Raw genomic sequence first — 20705 nt, forward strand, 5'->3', positions numbered from 1 at the left:
TACTTTTGTTTATTCACAATAACAATGGTAGGTAACATATATCTAAACTATGCACACCAAGTGGGAAAAAATACTCTCAGACTATAATACGCCCATTTCTATATTGAATCGTAACCGGAAAATTCGTTTTTAAAACTTTTACGTATGACTTCCGTCACAGAATTAAAGTTTTATGCCATTAAATTCAATTGAAAGACAATGAGTCTACACTCGTCGATGAAATTTACGCGTTTTCAAAATTCGTATGTGCATTCAACGCATTTATTTGCAAAGTGAGAACGTTTTCATTTATGTGCTAGCATCGGAAAATTATTCCTTCCGGCGATTTTTTCATTATATGCGTTTATTTTTAAAATACAACGAACTTTTTATCAGTAATTTTATTATTACTCTTTTTATTACTTCATTCTCCAGCAATGATTTTCTGGTAACTAAATTTAGGACTTATCTTTATTTCCTATAAAGTCCTTTGTTCATCGGAATCCATTAGTAACCTTTTATTGAAACGTCGAATCTTATTTTTTAAATTGTTTTCAATTTTATGTCCTTTTTATATTGAACAGTGGATCAATGTGTGTTTACAATGTCGATCCAAGGAATAATGAATACATTTGAATTTTTTTAGAGCATCTTTTGTTATTTCATTCTGAACGACAATTAACGTATCGTGAAACCTCAGACACAGTAAAGACTGTTCTTGATTTATGAGGTTGTTTATTTCGAAGCGAAGGACTCCTGCAGAGCACTAACAGAATATATATGCAGTTTGTATGTCTTGCTTATAGAAACAATAACGATTTTCCGTTCTACTTTTCATGATACCGTTTAATTGTATATTCTTGTAAATAAAGCTTTAGAAGAAGAATCGAAAACTTCATATCGCAGATTGAATTTTCAATTGATTTATTTGACATTTCGAACTGTATACAACTTGAATTTGAACTCTTGACCTTAAATTCATTTCAATATCCGGTCTTGTGTCTGATATACGGACTTCTCTTTCGCATTTAAACTTGTGTTTGATATATGAACTTGCACATTGTGTTGGAACTCCTATTCCATGTTTTACAATTTACATACCGGATTTATATTTCGTTATCATGGATTCCATATTTGTGTGTGCACATTATATTAATTGTTTTTAAGTATTGCTTATTAATATTTTGCATTACTTTGCAAATGGTTAATAGTCAAATACTTTAAATCATTTGTTAAGAGAAATATTGTCTGGCGCATTAAAGGGCATATAATTTTCGAGAGATTAAGATACTTGATATTTCGTCAAACTTGACGATCTATATCTCACAAGGAAAGGTACCGAATCCGGAAATTCAGAAAATTATGAGATTTTGTACGTATGTAGAGTAAGTCAAACCTAATACATTACAATTTGTTTTGTTGCGCCAAATTTCACTTTGGAAGGATGAAATCACCCTTTAAACAGAATGAAAATTTTTCGTTCCCTTGGATCATCTTGAAAACGGTAAGATACAGTGGAAAAAAGATTCAACAAAAAATACACTGTTCTTTCACGTCTATAAAACTGTGGAATAAAATTTTCAAATTAATCATTTTCAAAATCGGAAGTTTCCAAAATTTTATTTTGCAATTTTATAGACCTAAAAGAACAATGTATTTTTGTTGAAACTTTTTCATTTCTTATCGTTTTTAAAATAATCCACGTAGAATAAAAATCTAGTTTCACTCTTGCAAAGTGAAATTTGGCATAAAAAATTGTAATGTATCAGCCTTAACTTACTCTTCTAGGCAAAGTTCCATAATTCTACAATGTCCAGGTTCGATATCTTTGTCAATAACCACTCGGTACATTTAAAAGTCTTCAGAGCCATTAGTTGCACCGATGTGTATACAATAGATCCACTGCATCAGAAAATCTGTTGCATATTTAAAAAATTGAATTTTGGTCAGCTTTGTATTTCGGCAGTACTGTGCGAATATCTTCGGAGCAACTGCACACCTGGCCACGCAGTGGTCTCGGGATGAACTGGCGCGCCAGGCGGATCGCACGAAATCTCGTGGCTGATGTCTCGTGGCTCGTGGAAGCGGCGGTCTAGGGCGCAGGCGTCCGTTATCCGGCGTCCGGTGGCGGCAAGCGGGTTCCGCTTTTCTCTAGTGCCGCGTCAACTGCCGCTGGAGAGTCGTGCGCGTCGCACCCCGTCGGCTTCGGCAACCCCTTTTTCGCGTGACTCCGTCACGTCCGCGGAATAGTAACGTTCGCTTGCTTCTCGGAATTTCGTGCCGATGCAAATGTCCCCGGCCAACTGGTAGACCGTCTCACCGGATACCCTATCTCGCGAGTTCCTCTTCCGGGATCATGTAGCCGGAAACCAAACGGCAACGCGTGTCGCGCGAACCCCTATCTCCATCAGTGTCGTCGTCTCGTGGTTAACGATCTCACCGTTGCAAGGTGCGGAATGTTGAAGTGACCGATTCGGGCAATCGGTGGCAAATGAAGAAAGAGTGAAGAGTAGTGCTGTTCGTTTCCTCTCGTTGCGTGGATTCGCGTAATCTCGTTCGCCGACGAGTGGTCAGCCAAGTGTGTGCAAAGAAATCCTGTGTCCCGGAGTGGCGTCGTGAGCCCTTTTCAACGGAGCTGCGGTTCGGTTCTTCGAGATTCTGTACGGGAATAAGGAGGCAATTCGTGAAAGTGCGTCGAGTATGAATTGGTGCAAAGTGCAGGCTGTCGCGAGCGTGGCGAGGATGCCGTCCGGCTGGAAAAGTGTGCTTTTATCGGACGTCGAAGCATGAGGGACGTCGCATCCTCGACGTAATGGTGAGTGCTCGGCTCCCTTTGATGGGCTCAAGTATTCGAGATATCGGGTCCGATCGTCCAACGGCCAAGCACGTTTCCCGCGGTCGCAAAGACGGAAATCCCTGCCTGCGGTTGGACTGCGCGTAAATCTATCAGGGAAAGTAGCGTGCGCTTGGTCCGACACGCTGCTGCCTGGGAACGCTCGCGCGTGAGATTCCTGTGCACGAAAAATTACAAATTATGAGCCATCGCAGTCTGCTGTCTCTTCTAATCGCCCGGGCACGTGTGCATATCGATGAATCGTTGAGAATTACGACGAATTGCGAACTGGATAGTTCGACATTTCTTTTATATTACATTCCACTGTACAGCCCTCCGCGCGAAACATTACTGTTAACACTAGGTTTACGGAACGCGTCAATTTGACGCATATAAAATGTTGCAAATACTATTTAGTAAATGCTTATGTCGATTTTTATTGATTCAATAAGTCAAATGTGTATTTTAATTGTCTAATCTTCAAACCTTTCAGTTCGAAAATGGAAATTAATTAATATGAAGTTTTCTAAGACCAATAAAATAAACTTTATAATAAATGTTCGTAAACCTAGTGTTAAAAATGGTACAATTGAAGAAATGAGCACCGCGTCGCGTGTAACCTTCCCTCGGATTCCTTCCGCTCGTGGTGTTCCTGTTTTTTTCTATTCGCTGTTATTTGTGACGCTGCATGCTACAACCCCGGAACGTAATGCCGCTTTTTCGGATCGCACCTTTTTCCGTGGTTGTGTTTTTGTTTGAGAGAGGAAGATGTGTGATTGATGCTTCAATTAGTGTTTTTTGAAATTCCGTGTTGCTCGGAATGATCGATGTCTGATGAGAGTGTGATTAGTGCAATTGATATTTTGCTCGTTGATTTTGTATTGCAATATGCAGAGTGGATTACGAAGCGTGATCAGCTTAGATTATTCTGCTAGTGGTTTTTCTCTAATGTGATCGATGCAACTACTTTCTTATTATTAATTCATCGAAAAAGAAGATATTTCCTTTAACGTATAATAATTAATAATAGAAGAATAATATTCCACTTGAATTCGCAGGAATTGAGTGATATTTATGTTTGTGAGATACTGTTTAAAATCTTCACCACGAGTCTGGCACATTATTATAGGGGAAGGGGTTAAGATGATTCTACCAAAGTTTTTTGTTAATCCTTCTTTATCCAAAGTTATCAATGTCACCTTCAGTTTTTTTTATAAGTACATCTACCATTTTTTTACATTCATCTTTTGGGGGATTTTGACAAGCATCATAACAAATATTTTTTTCTGAATGTAAGAAGACTGAAAACATCTCTTACTTAGAAGAAGTTTGCAAGATTCTTAAAGTTTATTAAAGAGGAATAGCAAGCCACGTTGTAGTACACTTTATAGAGTTATTGACAGATTATTCTTAGTCATTTACTTGATCCCTTACAGACTGTTTGTAAACATTTCGTTTTGTACCTTGGAACAAATTTAATGATATCGAACATGAAGTGTTAGTAGTGTTTCGTGATCTACGTGTACTGAAGGTGACCTTAATAGCTCAGAAAAAAAGGGCTGGCAAAAATTTGGCATAATCATCTTAAAGCTCTCCTTGAACCATGTTATTTTAGCTAACAAAGTTTCCGATCGAACCGCTAGTAGTAAAATAATCTAAGCTGATCGCGCTTCAAAGTCCACTCTGTATATTTCTATGTTTGATGTTTTTAATAAATATGAGGAAATTCAGTTAATATAATTTTTTCTGAAAATGCGGTTGATTGTAGATATTATTATTTCGAATTTGAAATGCTTAACGTGGTACTCGAACGTGTAACAGAAATACGAAACTCGTAATTGTAAATAATTGTGTAAGAAAAATTAAGTTAATATCATTGAAAACGTAATGTTTCAAGCGATATTTTGATTATAAAAATTCGTTACAACTTTAATATCGCATGAATTACATGTAGTTATTAGTGACAACTTTTATTGTATAATTATAAGTGGACACATAAGGGAATTATGTTGAATGAAAATTTTCAACAAATTTCTTAACACTAAAACTACCGAGCACTTAAAATTGACTTTTTGAAAATCCCCTATAGAAACTCTAAAAGAGCAGCTATTGACGCTTTAGCTTTAAGTGATTTGCAATTCAGTTTGCGTATTGCTAAATCAATTTCTTTAATAGTTCCTTAGAGAAACATTTGTTATCTTTTTAATAATTGCAAAAAGAAGAAATTAGAAATGGCTCATTTTGTTCCGTCTGTTAGTTTTAGTGTTAATCTACTGTAGAAATTTATTTCGTTTCAAATTTTGTTCATGGAATATTGGACGTATAATATAAGAAGACAGAAATTTTGAACTCGTGAATAATTAAGAAGCAGTAATAAATTATGCTTGTCGTGCCGAATTAATTACGTTAAAAATTACATTGAAAATTATATTGTCAAGAAGAGCGTACTGATAAAGTTTGAATAAATGTATTGCGAGAATGTCAGTCCTTCCGCGAGAACTGCGGACTATACAGTAACAAAGGTGGTGGTGATATGCAAATGACTTATTATAGCAGATACGATCGTAAATCATAATTTATCTTCATTTCTATTTTGAATTTTCATGTGTGAAGATAAATTAGTTTGATGGAATGAAGTTAGCTAATTAAATGCGAAAGAAATGTTCGCGCTGCACGAACGTAATTTCAGTAACGCCTACAGTGACATTCGCAGCGAAACGGTGATAGTTGAATGTTCAGATATATAGGATTGGAAATCGTATCATTTTTAATGGCCCATTTTCATTCATTGTATTACATCATTCAAATTGCTTTACAATCTTTTTAATCGTTACCAACGGTTATTACAAAATGTATTGAAACCTTTTTCACAGGGTATATTATAAAAACATTACAATTAGCAGGAGAAATTAATTATCTCGATGAAAATTTCCAGATGAAAAATTTATTTTGCATTAAGGACATAGTCATTACATTACCCGAGTATTTTAATAATTGTACAATTTAAATCGAAAATCAATGGAAGCAATGAGAAGCATTTTAATGTTTTCATTAAGGAAAGAAAATTTTTCCCCATTAAACGCAAAAAGGAGGATACATGCTTAAAATATTAATAATTAAGATAATTAATGTTACCCGTTAATATTTAACGACTCCTGTGATTATTGCGCGGACAAAACCCTTGGGAGTAAAAATAGGATACAAGCGTTTTTCATTTTATTTACGATAGCTAGACCAGCGCGCATTTTAAAGCTTTCGTGGATGCGTCGATTTTTTCGTCGAAAGCTTCAGCTTGCTATTTGCACGAAAGGGTGGAAGAGAAAGGGAGGCAATCAGCCATTAATGGCACGTGTCGAGGCGCGCAATTTACATACCTGAGTATGTGTCTGCTCTAGGTCAGACACAATGGCGCTTACGATTTTAGACTCTGCATTATTCCACTTTGCGTTGGGCGCGTCGATACCTGGCTGGATGAATAATCTGAATTGATCATATTAACTGGTCAATCGGTTTATCTCTTGACTATTCATTGGAAGAATGATTCCGAGGTCGGCGCAGGTGAACAAATAATTAGCTCATGTACCGCTTACATTACCAATAGCGAATATACCAATTTTATGGTAATCACCAGGTGCTAATAATAGTTCAAATATTATTTAGTTGATATGTCGAATCGGTTATCCTCTTACTGAAAACCATTTCCCTTATACAAAGTATATTAGTATATTGGGCTGATGCAAAAGTTTTGACGCTTTTTACACGTGGTTATTATTCATCGTTTTATATCTTACAGAAAAACGTCAAAAGTGTTGCATCAACCCAATGTAAACAAAGAATGTTTAAATATTTTTATTGCGTATAGATATTATTCAGGAGATCATAAAATGAAAATGAAAAATATGTTTTGGATTTTCGAATAATTTAATTCTGTTTTAAACTTTTCTTTTCGTATATTTTTTTCTGTAATAAATTTTAATGCGTGTTATGACAAACAACGGAAATATTGCGATGTTCTTATTTTTATATTTTACCGTGTACAGTTTGATTTTGAAGAAGTAATTATTGAAATATTTAGAATATATCAGTAATTATTAAAATGATAAAAAATTAATTACTTAATATTCTATTAATTAATCAAGAATTACGTACATGCAGTTCTATGTCTTAAATGTTGGCTGTGCATAGTGTCGACCGTATCAATTTATTAAAATCTACAGAATATTCTCTCACGATGATAAATTTAAATTAAAATCGAAATCCGTCAAGCAAAACATCTTTTGCAGGTCGGCAATGAAAAGGATTGAAATGAAAGAAGTCCAATTAGAGTGTTCTCGCAGCACCAAACAGAATGATAGAATTTATTTTTATTATAAATATCGTTATTGATCTGCAATCTGCAATCTACAATTTATTGAAGCATAAATGAATATTTTTTTAAATAAACAAGTTAAAAGGAAAAAGTAATCTAAATGTGGTATACTGACTGTCCCATTTAAATTATATTAAATATTGAAAAAACTGTTTTAGACATAGCAAATAAATTTCTTCTAACATTTTAAAGTCAACTGACGAAATATGTATCAAATTACATTAACTCTTTATTGCATGAATTTTTATGAGGAGTTAAAAAAATAAATGTGACTGTTATTCTATTAAAATGTTAGTGTAGTAATGAAATAAATAAGAAAATATTAATAAACAATGTTATTTACTGTACTTCACGACTGTTCCCATATGAGAGCTTCATACATACAGCAACTTACAATTTTCAGTATTGCTTAACACGTTCCGTGCCGCGTGTCCCAAAAACGGGACATGCTTAGACCTCATTTCCTGGCCAAGTGATATTTACATGAATACTGCTCTGTTATTTTTACCCCGTCTTTATTCTTGAATATTTCGAATATAAAGAAACTTATTCTTTTGTTACGTGGTACACTTGATATTTTAATAATATTATACTAATAAATAGACTAACAACTACAAAAAGAACTATAAGTACATCATTTTTATATATTTACCAAATCTAGTAGCGTGTCTCAAAAATGGACACTTGTTCAAAAATGGCTCAACCCGAAACGTGTTAATTTATTAATACGTTGACTGCCACGAAAAGCAAGAGCTTTTTATATATCACTTATTCTTTTCCTATGAAAAATAAAAAGAATAAATTATTAATTATTTCGTATCACAATTCTTATGTTACACCATTTTCTGGTTATTTACGTTACTGAGCATATTTAATTTGCATCGACTATCTTATAAGTTATAATTATTTTCTTGTCATTTTGAAGCTCCGATCATCGCTGACCTCTGTGGAAGACAACATGTTAAACTATGGAACATTTGAAATTAAGTTTCCGACCGGAAACAGAATGCAATAGAGGATTAAAGTCAAAATTAACTGTTCTAAGAATTCATAGGTACGAAGTAGAGTTATGTCTTGGAATATGTGAGCTTCATGTTATCAGTTTCCTGTCTTTAAGTGTACCCAAGATCCCTAACATGCATTGCGTTTTCCATATTTCAAAAGTGTCTAACTGAATAAGTTACCGAAGTAAAATTCTGCTAGTAGCATTCTTGCTACTGAGTATTTCTTCCCATATTTATATAAGGTGTACCAAAAATCATGGCACAATTAGTTGTGCAATAATTATAAATGTAAAAATAAGGGAAAAAGAAAAATGTTTTATAAGAAATTAAACTAATAAAATTAATTATCCACGTAACTAATGAAAGTCCTGCAACATGTAACAAAAAATTGTATAGTAATTAACTGATATAAAAGTTTCCCAAAATTTGAAATCTCTATTTTGAAAAGGAAATATTTATTAGGATTAGATTTATTGTAACATACAGTATAAAATAAAAAGGAATTTTAGTACCTGTTCTGAACTATTAAGCTTGCTGTAATCCTTTGGGGCAGATGTAATAATTAGCGTGGATTGTAATTTATCTCGCGAAACAAGACGGCTCGGGACATACGGTGATATTCGCACGTTCATAATAAAGTTCCTCGCAGCAAACAGGCATCCACAATTAAAGGCGATCAGATCAATGATTAACTGCGGCCCAGTCTAGAACTAATTAGAAAGTTCATCGATTTTTCACCGTTCTCCCGATCACGGCTCCCCATGCCGAAGATTTATCTTCGTCTCGTTCTTCGTGTTCGCTTGTAGGCGTGAAAAATGATTTTCGAAAGTTCCAATAACATTGCGAACCTGCAACAGATGCGTCTGCTTGCGTCTTTCAATTCAGTTTCATTCGTCCGCGAGAAGGGTTCGTTTCATCGTTTGGTAATAGAACGTTGTGTTCTAACGGTGGTCCAGAATTTTAGTGAAACGTTGGCAAACACATATTACATACCGCGATTTACTTTTAGTGAATAAATTAAATGAAGAATAAGGTGTAACGATATTAACCTCCTGACCTACAATCTTGTGTTGCATCTGTAATGAAAATTTTCAACTGAATTTAAGAAATGTAAGTGTTATTTATGTTTTTTAAATAGAAATTAAATATTACTTTTCTATTATCAATGGTTAACATTTGAAGGAAACGTAAACGTTGAATAAGTATCAACATTTTTCCTTTTCCTAATTATTAAAAAAAAGGTAATCGTATCGATGATAGTTAACCTATTATCTGTGAAATTTAGTTTCGAAAATCTCTCGTTTTGTGCGCAATAAAATCAAAAAATGAAATGTGTACTCACCAAACGCGGGACGAACATCTAGGGTATATTTTAATGAAAAACCAAAGCAAAACAAAGAAGAATTACATATCTATCTGGAAAAAATGAAGAATTCATTGTTTAAAGAATCAGAATTATCTCAAGTTTTAAGATGACTGTATACTTGTCAAACACAGTTAACTGGTTAAGAAATAAATCATAGGTCAAGAGGTTAAGAAAGTTGTTAATTTTAATACTATTTAAAATTTGTATCATTACGTGTTATTGATATCTAAATATTGTTATTAATACTATTATTATTATTTAATATAATATATTAACGTCATATATTTTATTAATATATTTAATGTAATAATAACAATTGTTTATTAAGATTATAAGAACAATAATAATTTCAGATAATAAACAGTAATTATCTGAATTTTTTCAGAAACATGTACAAAGCATAAAAGTGTGCAGATTAGTAATAATAAAACTTCAGTTAATGAATAAATGTAAGGTGATGGATGGTGTAACAGTTAATTATTTAAACGAATATGTGCATTACTAACTTCGACTTTGACTCATTACAGTTGTGCAACTTTCACGTTTCCTGACTTCTCTGCCACGTATTTGTCGAGTGTATACATGTATATAATTGGAAGTTTGACATGGCTGTCAAATTATAAGTCGAAATAAGAAATTTCAAGTGTAAACTGTTACTCGAGAAAACTACTGCGGCCTATCATACAGTATACGGTTGCAAAAATGTTTGTCACGTACTTTTTCTATCGACTATTCTTCACATATATGGTGTCAAAACAACCTACAAAGTTGGATGGGAACAGGTGTTTGATCGGATGTTTGAAAAGCTATGTCGGAGCTGAAAGTATGATGTAAATGTAAAATTGTTTGCTGTAGTCAAGAATTTTTTAGACAGATTGAAAAAAGCTTCATTTTCTTAAGTATATTATCTGTATATTACAGGGTGTCAATATTAATTCGAGAACCTAAATTATTTCCGCTATTATTGAGAGTAAGAAAAAACTGACTAGATGGGATGTACGTGATTTTAAGGCGTTTATGTGATGACGATGAAAAGATCCTATTTAAACAGTATTTAGTTAATTTTTTTTTTACTTTCAACAATAATGGAAATAATTTAGGTGCTCGAGTTAAAATTAACACTCTATATACATTCGAAAGTTTTTATAACCCTTTTGCGAATAAATACAAGTTTTAATTTTGCATTACGAAAAATGTAATTAAGTAATGTAAATAATTGAACATTTCTCGTATTTTCTGAAATACAGAATCCTCAAAATCTACTTTCCAAACGGGTAGTTAGCACCTATACTATCTTTTAAGTAAAATACTAAAATAATCGTAGTCAGATGTTTTTGGCATCAGAAAGATTTACATTCTACATATCTTTTATGATAAAACATAATCTTCTACTATATGGTAATAATTGTACAGACTTGTGATTCATAGTACTTATAAAAATTTACAGGATCGTATAGCAAACTCAACTCTTTTCAAAGAAGATGTATTTTAATGATTATGGAATATTTTATGTTTAACATTATGGGTTATTATATAGATTTTAAAATCATGGAATATTTTAATGTCTTTAACATTTTATATAACTTCATATATTTAACATTTTTATATAAATAAACTTGAAATTGTCATAGTTAAATATTCTCTTAATAAATGGTTTGCAACCATGAATGGGACAACCATCAGTTTTACCATAAACACACAATAATTTTTGTAATGGAGATCATCGCCATTCGCAGTCCATATATGAATATGTGGTAACAATTTCAATAATTTATTAACTAAATTTCGAGTAAGATAATTACTCATTATAAAACTAACTACTTGTTTGATTGTACTAGTTAACTGGTACACATGTGTTAGCCCTGTACCCCGACACTAGTATAGAAGTCACATAACGACAAGTAAACTAGTTCTTCGAGTATTGCTCTTAAATGAAATTGCTGGACTCCAACGACAAGTTTACAAGTCGCTGTCAAAATGACATTAAAGAGTCAAAGTAAGTTCTCTATCACTCATAGATATCAATGTGGTAAAAAAACAAAATGGTATAAATAATAATAACTTGGGGTACGGGGCAATTTTCCATATTTTCTGCTGGTAGTCAATGTGTTAAAGGAATTAATATTTGGAGGAATTGTAAAATAATTACAACTATAGTAACTTTGTTTATACTATATAAATCAAAATTATGTTTTATCCATCTTTCATATTTAGATACATATTTTTTCACACGTAAATAAACAAGAAAATAAATGTTGATATTTCATTACAAAATTTGCAAGAATGTATTGTTTCTTAATGTATTATTTAAACAACTGTAGTTTTCTAAAATCTGAATACACAGTTCGATTATTAAAAAATGGACACTTTCGTAACTTATATTGACTTTGTAGTTCTAATATTTTGCAAAACATTCAATCCAATTAATTGAAAAGCTATTTTCGAATTAAGTTAATTTTGGAAGAAATTTTGATGCAATATCTGGTTTTGATCCTTTAATATGAAAAATGCTTGATAAAGAAATGCCTGCTAACTATTTTTAAAAGAATAACTGTTCAAATTCTCAGTTTGATACATTAGTGGTTCATAAGTAAATGATCATGACTACACTGCGAACTTTTATACAAATTCAAATATTTAAGGATACAGTTAAAAAGATAGAATTACGGTGGGAAATAATTAGGTACTTACATATTATACGAACTACATTTATTTTTACGAAATAAAATATTAATAATAACGGTATTAATAATGATAATAATAATAAAATACTAATAATCTGTTATAATATTAAATAAATACTGATTCAGACCTAACCCAAATACTGACCAACGCGGCCTTCAGTTACGAAATAAAGGTGATCCTCATAATATGTACCAATATTGTTCCCAATAATTACCATAACAATCACTGTTACATTAGACATTATATATTTCTTCATATTGTATTCAGATTTTGCAGTATTGTACATCCGAATTTCCCATAATTCCATAAAAATCTGCAGCTTAGTCATTACGCTAAAAGTACATACACGTGTTCGATAAAAATCATAGTAATAAGTTACCTCCGAAGTCCCTAGCCGGGTAATAATTATCGACAGCTAAAAAATACCGTCCATCCATAACGTCTCGAAAATAATGAATTCTACTTGTCCGTGTCATAAACCTCGCTATTGAAACTGTCAAAAAATCTGTTTTCCCACCGCAACATAGGAAGTCGCCGAATATTTTTCACGGGCAATGATTTATTCGGCGATGATAGGCCGACTGTGCCCAGGGTTCAAACGCCATCGTTTATATATATACATATACATATATGCGCACGTAAACGCGTGGCTGCGTTACCGAGCACATGACGCGAGTTACCATTCACTTTGGCACCCGTGTCAAAACAGCATTTACAAGCAACGGACTCATTCCGCGGAGTTTTTCAATCGCTCACGCCTACCCTCGAAAATTGATTTCCCGTGTCACTGTTATTTTTCGACCCGTTTAATTACCTCTTCCAACCTCCGATTGTACTCTATATTAAATACAAACACGCTCGCGAGCCTTCATCCAATTGAAGAACTGGATGTTCCAGCTGTCGGATACGGTCTCTGTTTTCCTCCTGAAATTTCTCGACCGTATTGAATCGGTCGTCTCGCTGCGAGGGTATACACGTTGATTAAATTGTTAATTGGGGATGACTAGTACATCTGTCATTTATATTCATTTTTGTCTCCTAATGATTTTTTATTTCGTTTCTTTTCCTTTCGTTACCGAGAAAATTCATTTTCAACTCTTTGCGGTCGGATATCGAAATTATAGAGACTTCGAGCTTTCATAATCAAAACTGAAAGCTTCAAGTGAAGAATTTCATTATCCAAATAACGAAAGATTCATATGTGATTTCTTTTTGCCTAACATTTTTTTATCTTTTGTACTCCGAATAATTTTTAATATGATCTTTCAGCAATTCCGAGTAATTTTTACTGTGGGCTACTAGCTATTCCAGGAGTATTTACAATGTTGGGAGCACGTCTCTGCGAAAGATTGAAAATTCTGCTTTATCATTAAAAAAACACACGTGTACATTTTAAATTTGTTTTATTAAGAACGGAGGTATCAGCGTATCTTACAATGTCGCCACAGCGGCGACAACGGAGTACAAAGAGTTTAGGTTCCGATGCATAACTCGGTGTTTTATGGAAAGAACTTTTAGAAATTTTAAAACTTCTTGATAAATCATAAATATCTTTCTAACAAGATATTTTTGGACATAAGTTTATATAAACATTTTTCATCTGTTTTCAGTAATACATAGTACAAGTTTGGTCCCAATCTTTTTGGACACTCTATATAATGTTGACCCATATGTGCTGCGTCATCCGTGTATGACTGACAACTTTTTCGTATAGATTTAACCTTTTAAGATCGAGAATTTTCAAAACTTGTAAAAGTTCTTTCTATAAAACAGTGAGTTATGCATTGAAATCTTAAATATTATTATTTGAATAATTATATTATTAGTTTGAAGCTTTCCGTTTTAGTTATCACAGTTTGAAGTCGTTATTATTTCGGCATCTGACCGTAAAGGGTTGAAAATGAATTTTCTCGGTGACATGTGAAAGGAACCAAATTTTGTTCGATTTATGAGGTAGATGAAGGTTTGGAAAATGATATTTGTGAAAAATGTTGATTTTTCAGTTTCTGTTTTCTTAGGAAAATTGCTTTGAGTGTATGAGTAATTTGTTGAGTGGCAGTTGGGCGGTCAGTGTGATATACAGGGTGTTTCAGTAAGAATTAGAACTTGATTATCTTCTCTGTGATTGGATATATGAAAGAATTTTGTAAACGAACGTTTTTCAATAAAAATTAATCTGTAAGCAGATATTAAGGTGTTTTTTTGTAGGCAGAAGTGTATCGGCGATAGTAAGATCATGTTTCTTTTTTGAATAGCAAGATATTTTCGGATTCAAATTAAAATTACACGTTTATTATTATACATATTTATATATAACATAAGTATATAAAATCTATGGTCCAATAATAGTAGATTATAAAAAGTATTTTGTGATTGTACATATGTGTTATACATTTTTAACGTGGAAGTGACATTATTTATTATAGTTATTATTTTTGTAGTTTAATTAAGATTTAATGTTACATTTCTATATAATAGTATGTTTTTCGTAGAGTATCTTTCCATTTATAGGTTTGAAATAGTTTTGTACTTTGTTATTAATAATTGCATAATAATAATAGAAATCAGTAGAAGAAAATATAATAATTCAAATGGTATTGATATGCAATCGGAAGTTTAAATGTGGAAGTAAGCTACGTAAATGTAGTCGACTACTGATAATACATTTTTCATGATAAACACATTTCTCGTAGAGTGCTGTCACGGATGGAGTCACGGCAACCATTTTAATATTTAAATCGCTGACTGAATCTCATGATTTAATTCTCTATTTTCGTATAAGTTTTAAGGTATTTTTGTATGAAAGGTTTCTGGTTTGAAATTTGAAATTGGAGCATTTAGTGTCTCGTAAACTAACAGAGATTTTCATGTTTTTATTTAAATAGTTACATATCCGTGTTTCATATTATATTTTCATTGCGTTGATTCTGTAGATATAATTTGTAATATTATGACAAGTTCCTAGTTAAATGTATCGTGATTAAAATCTCTATTTAAGTTTTAATTATTCAAGATGTTAACTTAGATTTTACAATCCGACAAAGTTCCTATATAAACATATATAAATGTATTTAAAAGAATACATTTTCTCTTCGGAACAAATCCTATTTTTTTTATAGAAATTGCGTCTTCAATCATTTTTATTCAGAATTTATCTTATCCAGATTGGTTGCTTTGATTGAGCCCAGTTTAATTTTATGCTAATTTTGATATATTAATTACGTGTTATGACTCACGAGGTATGTTAATGTGATTTTGTAAATTAGTTTCCAAACTTGGGAATTTTTGATACTTTTTATGAGCGTGTTTAAGTGATTCCTTTGATTTTGCTGTATTGTTTTAACGTATTCTTGATCAACTAATTAATATATCTTACTGCTTATTACTATATTTCCTGATTAATCAGTTTTTCAATTTTTGTCTTTCCTTCCGTTTTTATTTCGACTAAGGAAAAGTTGTCATTTAACTTGTTTACCTTTCTTTGTCAGTTATTTCACTAGCTACAGTAACACTAGGTATATATACAAAGTGCCGATACAGTTACGTTAACGCCTTGTCATATAATATCATGTCAAACTCGTGAAGAAGATTTCAAACTGAAATGTACGCAAATAAATAAATCTCACGTCACTTGTGTCCAAACTAAATATTATATTTTTGTTATCAATTAATACACTTTAGAGTACACATTTTCTCTATAGAGATATGAAGTTCTCCTCTATTTCTAGTAAATTATTAATGACAAAGTAATTCTTAGTGGTGCAGTTATAAAATCAATCATAGGTTAAGAGGTTAAGCTGATGCACGAGGAAACACAAATGTATTAAATAGCACCTAGAAAACTGTTAAAAATCTAAAAAAGCGACGGTAACCTGTTAACTCCTTGCCTTATGATTTATTTTTTAACACTTACAGTTGACTGGCAATTTCACGCAAAAGCTATTTCATGTTACCAGTCATAATAAAACATGATAGCGAAACAATCTAAATAAACTTCAATATACTTTATTTCTACGTAATAAATTCAAATGAAACTTTGAACATATCTTCCATATAACTTTGAATATTTTGTTTTTGCAATATTCTATATTGCCCTGCGTTTCAAAAATTGAAATAGCTAATGCAGGTGTAAACACAAATTAACAATGTTTGGTCATGAAAACACGAGTTAACTCTTGACCGGTCAACAATATATTAACTATGATCGATACAACTGTCGTTATTAATATATTAGAAAAACAAAAAAATGTTGGTGCTTATTGTATATCTACGTTTATTCCAGAAATTAACGATTGATAATCGAAAAGTAATATTTAATTTATATTTAAAACAAGTATATAACATTTATTTTCCCAAATTCAGTTTAAAATATTCGTCACGAGTCTGACACGATATTCTAGGTGAAGGGGTTAAACGAATCGTTTGCCTGAATTTCTGTGAAGTCGCAGTTCCCTTTGAGTGTAGTTGTCACTAGCCACTTTCACATATGTGGAGGCGAACTCAGCTGCGGAAGGACCTTCTATGAAAAGTTTCGTTGAGAAGAATCGTGCAATGGAAAAATGGTGTGGAGTGGAAGGTCGCCATCAGGATGTTCACACGGGAAACAGACTTAAGGAACCGCGCCAGAGCGACAATTAAAGCAACACGCTTGTAGGACGCGACGCTTTTTATTCAGAATGAAAGTCAGGATACTAACAGACTACGTGTGTTTATAAACAGCTGCCATATAATACGGTGACTCCTCTGTTTGTATACAAAACTAATTGTGGACGGAAAGATTCTGTTTGAATTAAAACGTTCAACCATTTAGCCACAATGAACGAGGTATCTCGTCAGCATTAATATCGTACATACGATGCTTTCATGGCGATGAGATATTTCGTCGATAGCATCGTTTCTTCGACATAGCGGAACCGAGATATCTGGTTACTGTTTTTGGAGTCTTAGCTAGAAACCAATCCAAGTTTTAATTTTTGCACAGCTTTAACTTTTAGTATTTATTAGTAAAGTAAGCTAGTTTTTTACTACTAACTGATAACAGGAATTCATGATCATGATCACACATGTTGTATACCTCGTCTTTTTAGCTAGGAAATGTATTATACATGGAATGTACTCCCTTTCGAATGGGTTAATACACTTTTTAATGACTGTCTTATATCAGAAAGCTGTTTAATTATTTAATGCGTGGATATATTTTTAAATAATTAAGTAATTATTTAATTGTTTAAAACACTCAGAAAGCAATAGTATATAAATAGAAAATTATATTGACTAAATATCAATTTGTAAATAACCTGTTCTTAATTAACAAAGTAACCAATAATTCAAAAATAATTTAGGTTTGAAAACTATAATTTGTATGTTGCGCCATTAATTTATTACTGCGCAACTCGTAACCCTTTGCGTACGAGATTTCTTAAAGAATTCAAAATCTCCAACAGAGAAAGCTAAATTACATGTCAGCTTTCAAAATACTAGAAAAAATAGAATCGATGTTTCAGTATTTGAATGACTAGATTATGTTTCCAATTTTCTATTAAATAAATGGAACTTCCACGTGATTTGTATAAAGACATTCGTCCTCGCATGATTAACCCTTGATTGTGGAATTTAGTTTCAAAAATCTCTCGTTCTGCGTGCGTTAAAAAAAATGAAACCTGTACTCGTCAAACGCAGGACGAATGCACCTAGGATATATTTGAATGAAACACCAAAGCAAAACAAAGAAGAATCACATGTTTATTTGAATAAATAAAAAATTCATCGTTGAAAGAATTAGTATAATTTCCAACTGTAAAATCAAATGTATACTCGTCAAACGTAGTCAACTGGTTAAAATAATCTCGCAACACGGAAAAATGGCTAATCGACGTCGTCCGCTATCGATGTAAATCTAACGCACCGTGAATAACAACGCCTACGACTCAAGCCAGCCCATGACTGCACGGATGCCTGATGGAATTAGGCAAACAAAGCTTCGTAGTTCTGGTTTGATTACATTACATTTCGTGCAGCACTTTCTGTTTCGGGAATTGAGAGATGTGAAGGGGAACTTATTCTGCACTGTAAATATATTCCAATGGTTACACACTCACATGGTTAAACGCGCAGAAAGTGCTTAACAATTTTCGTTGGTTGTCAAGCAAAGCCGTGTCAATTTACTTTGATATCTCGTGTGCGCCAGTGCCGTTGCGTGATGTGCTGCTTGATACACATGTAGCGGGACAGGGCCACGCTGCGCTGAAGATAAATCGTGTTTGTAAACTAATAGCATCAAAGCGCGTTTTTGCTCTGTTGATCGTTATTCGCGGATGCCGGCTGCAGCTGTGAAATATTGGGTTAATCATTATCGCGCGCTTTTAATATTTTCATCGTACAAGAAAGTTACCGACCGAAACTCAAATTTGGGGATTTCATTTTCTGTGAACTTTTAAAATTAACACTAGAACTATTTAATAAGATTCATATGCAATCCCTATAAAAATTGTAACAATAGATTATTTTCAGTTTCTTCGGATATTCGTTATAGTATTCAATTGAAACTATTTATTTTCAAAACCGTTTCGAATATTTAATGCTTTGAAAATATTAATAATTGTGAAACAAAACAAACTAATCATTTTGATTTTTACGGTAGTTTTGATGTTAATTAATGACTCTGTATGATAGTACGCGTATGTGTTTCCTTAATCTCTTGCCCTCTGATTTCTTTTTCTATGATCGATACAAACTCTTTGTTATTAACAATTTATTGAAAAAAGAGAAAATTGTGGGTATCTTTTTTGGGTATGTCTACTGTGAAGTATAATAATTGATAATGGAAGAATATCATTTAATTTGAATTCAAAAGAATCGAGTAATATCAATGTTTGCTCAATTGTATTTGAAATCATCATAAGGCACAGGGTTAAAACCTTTTGCTTTCCTGTTACTTTGATGAAGAAAGATAAATTAACTACTTTATACGTGTATTTAATAAACGGAAAGAAGTATTAAAGTCAAGAAGGTTTAAAAGTTTAAAAACATACTTATGTTTTGGGACAATACTAACTTGTAATATTTAACGATGAATTAATTTTTATAATTTTCTTATTTATTTCATTTTAGGTACAATTAAATTAAATACAATGAAGTACCTGGATATTCAATTTTATATGAGCTATTGAAATAGTTTTATAATAGTTTTATAAGCAGTTCATTCTTAAAACGATATGCGTGTAAAGAGTAATTCTCTAATTTCTTATTAACATTTTAAGATCATATACTTTGCCACAAAAGTAATAAGTATTGTCGTAATAGAATTTCTATTCTATTATATATTTTTATATCCACATTAGTATATAAGTCACTTATAAATTGTTAATACAAAATCCGCATTTGCAAAAATGAAAAATTATTCCCAGATAAATGACAAAAACGGAAAATGATAAAGGCGCTTTCAGCAGGCAACAATCGCTAAATGCCAAAAAATGTGAAAAGTCGAAGTTTAGTGTCAGAGTAACGATCAAATTTACAGATAGATCGGAACCGGCGAGCACGTAGATCAAATACGCGTCAATGTATCGGCGGATCGATTCAGTATGCATGCCTCAAACGCTTGTAAGCGCGTGCATTTACGATCATTGCACGTGTTGCAACACGGAACTACGAATGCCGGAGGTATACGTTTTCTTGGCAATCCGAATGGCTCCTACACTGCAGAAGAAGTCATAAACCCCGACCTGTGCACTGCGCTCGGTTTCGAACGCTCGATAAATAAGGCTGCCACAGTAGCGTAAATTTCGGTTCACACTAAGTTATAGGGGAGCAACGAGTGTATCGTTCAAACTTGAAAATCACCTCGAAATTGTTTGCTGCAGGATACGAGCTGTTTCTTTTTAAAGTATTTAATAATGTAAGTCCATTTTCTCATACTTTGAGATATTTAAAGATTTGCGTTCGAATCGCAAATGTTTATAAAATGTTTATAAAACCATAAACTTTTTAAATTTTATTATGTAATAACAATTGATAAAATTTTTAGAGAAAATAACTGTTTCTATAGCTACAAATGGACTTATTCCACTTTTAAAGAAAATATTTTTGCGATGATATTTTACAGTTAAGCTTCTGTTGGTTAATTTATAAGGATATCCTTCACTGATTGTGTGATTATAAATGTAAAGGGAGGAGTAATCTATATCTTATGAAAAGTACCATTTTTTCCCAAAAAATGGACTCATATTATTTTAAAAAAGAATGGCTCATGCACCAAAATAAACGGCGAATACAGTGCGACTTCACTATGATTTTAATTTTTAATCAATTATCGGACACGTTTGTTCTATTATTCAGTACTGAAAGAAATATTACGGTTTAGTTTTGAAAAAATAATTTTCAAATTTTTTGCGAGATCGCCTGATATTGAAACTGGTTGCTATGTCTGACTATTTCTCGTTGTTTCTACTACTTGTGTGGAGATACTAT

General features: G+C 32.3%; 1 protein-coding gene across 4 annotated transcripts in view; it reads left to right on the forward strand.

Annotated features, from left to right (window-relative positions):
- The first annotated feature begins 2145 nt into the window (after positions 1–2145).
- Sol1 overlaps positions 2146–20705 on the forward strand; it is a 1346934-nt gene continuing 1328374 nt past the window's right edge. For all 4 annotated transcript variants that reach the window (XR_004234727.2, XR_004234726.2, XR_012999919.1 and 1 more), the window contains exon 1: positions 2146–2794. Coding sequence is in view for 1 of the 4 variants with exons in the window: in XM_031973633.2 (XP_031829493.1) it covers positions 2792–2794 (3 nt within the window). In the remaining 3 variants the exon portion in view is untranslated. The remainder of the gene's footprint in view (positions 2795–20705) is intronic.

The sequence above is a fragment of the Nomia melanderi genome, chromosome 13, assembly GCF_051020985.1.
Source record: "Nomia melanderi isolate GNS246 chromosome 13, iyNomMela1, whole genome shotgun sequence".
Classification (NCBI taxonomy): Eukaryota; Metazoa; Arthropoda; class Insecta; order Hymenoptera; family Halictidae; genus Nomia; species Nomia melanderi.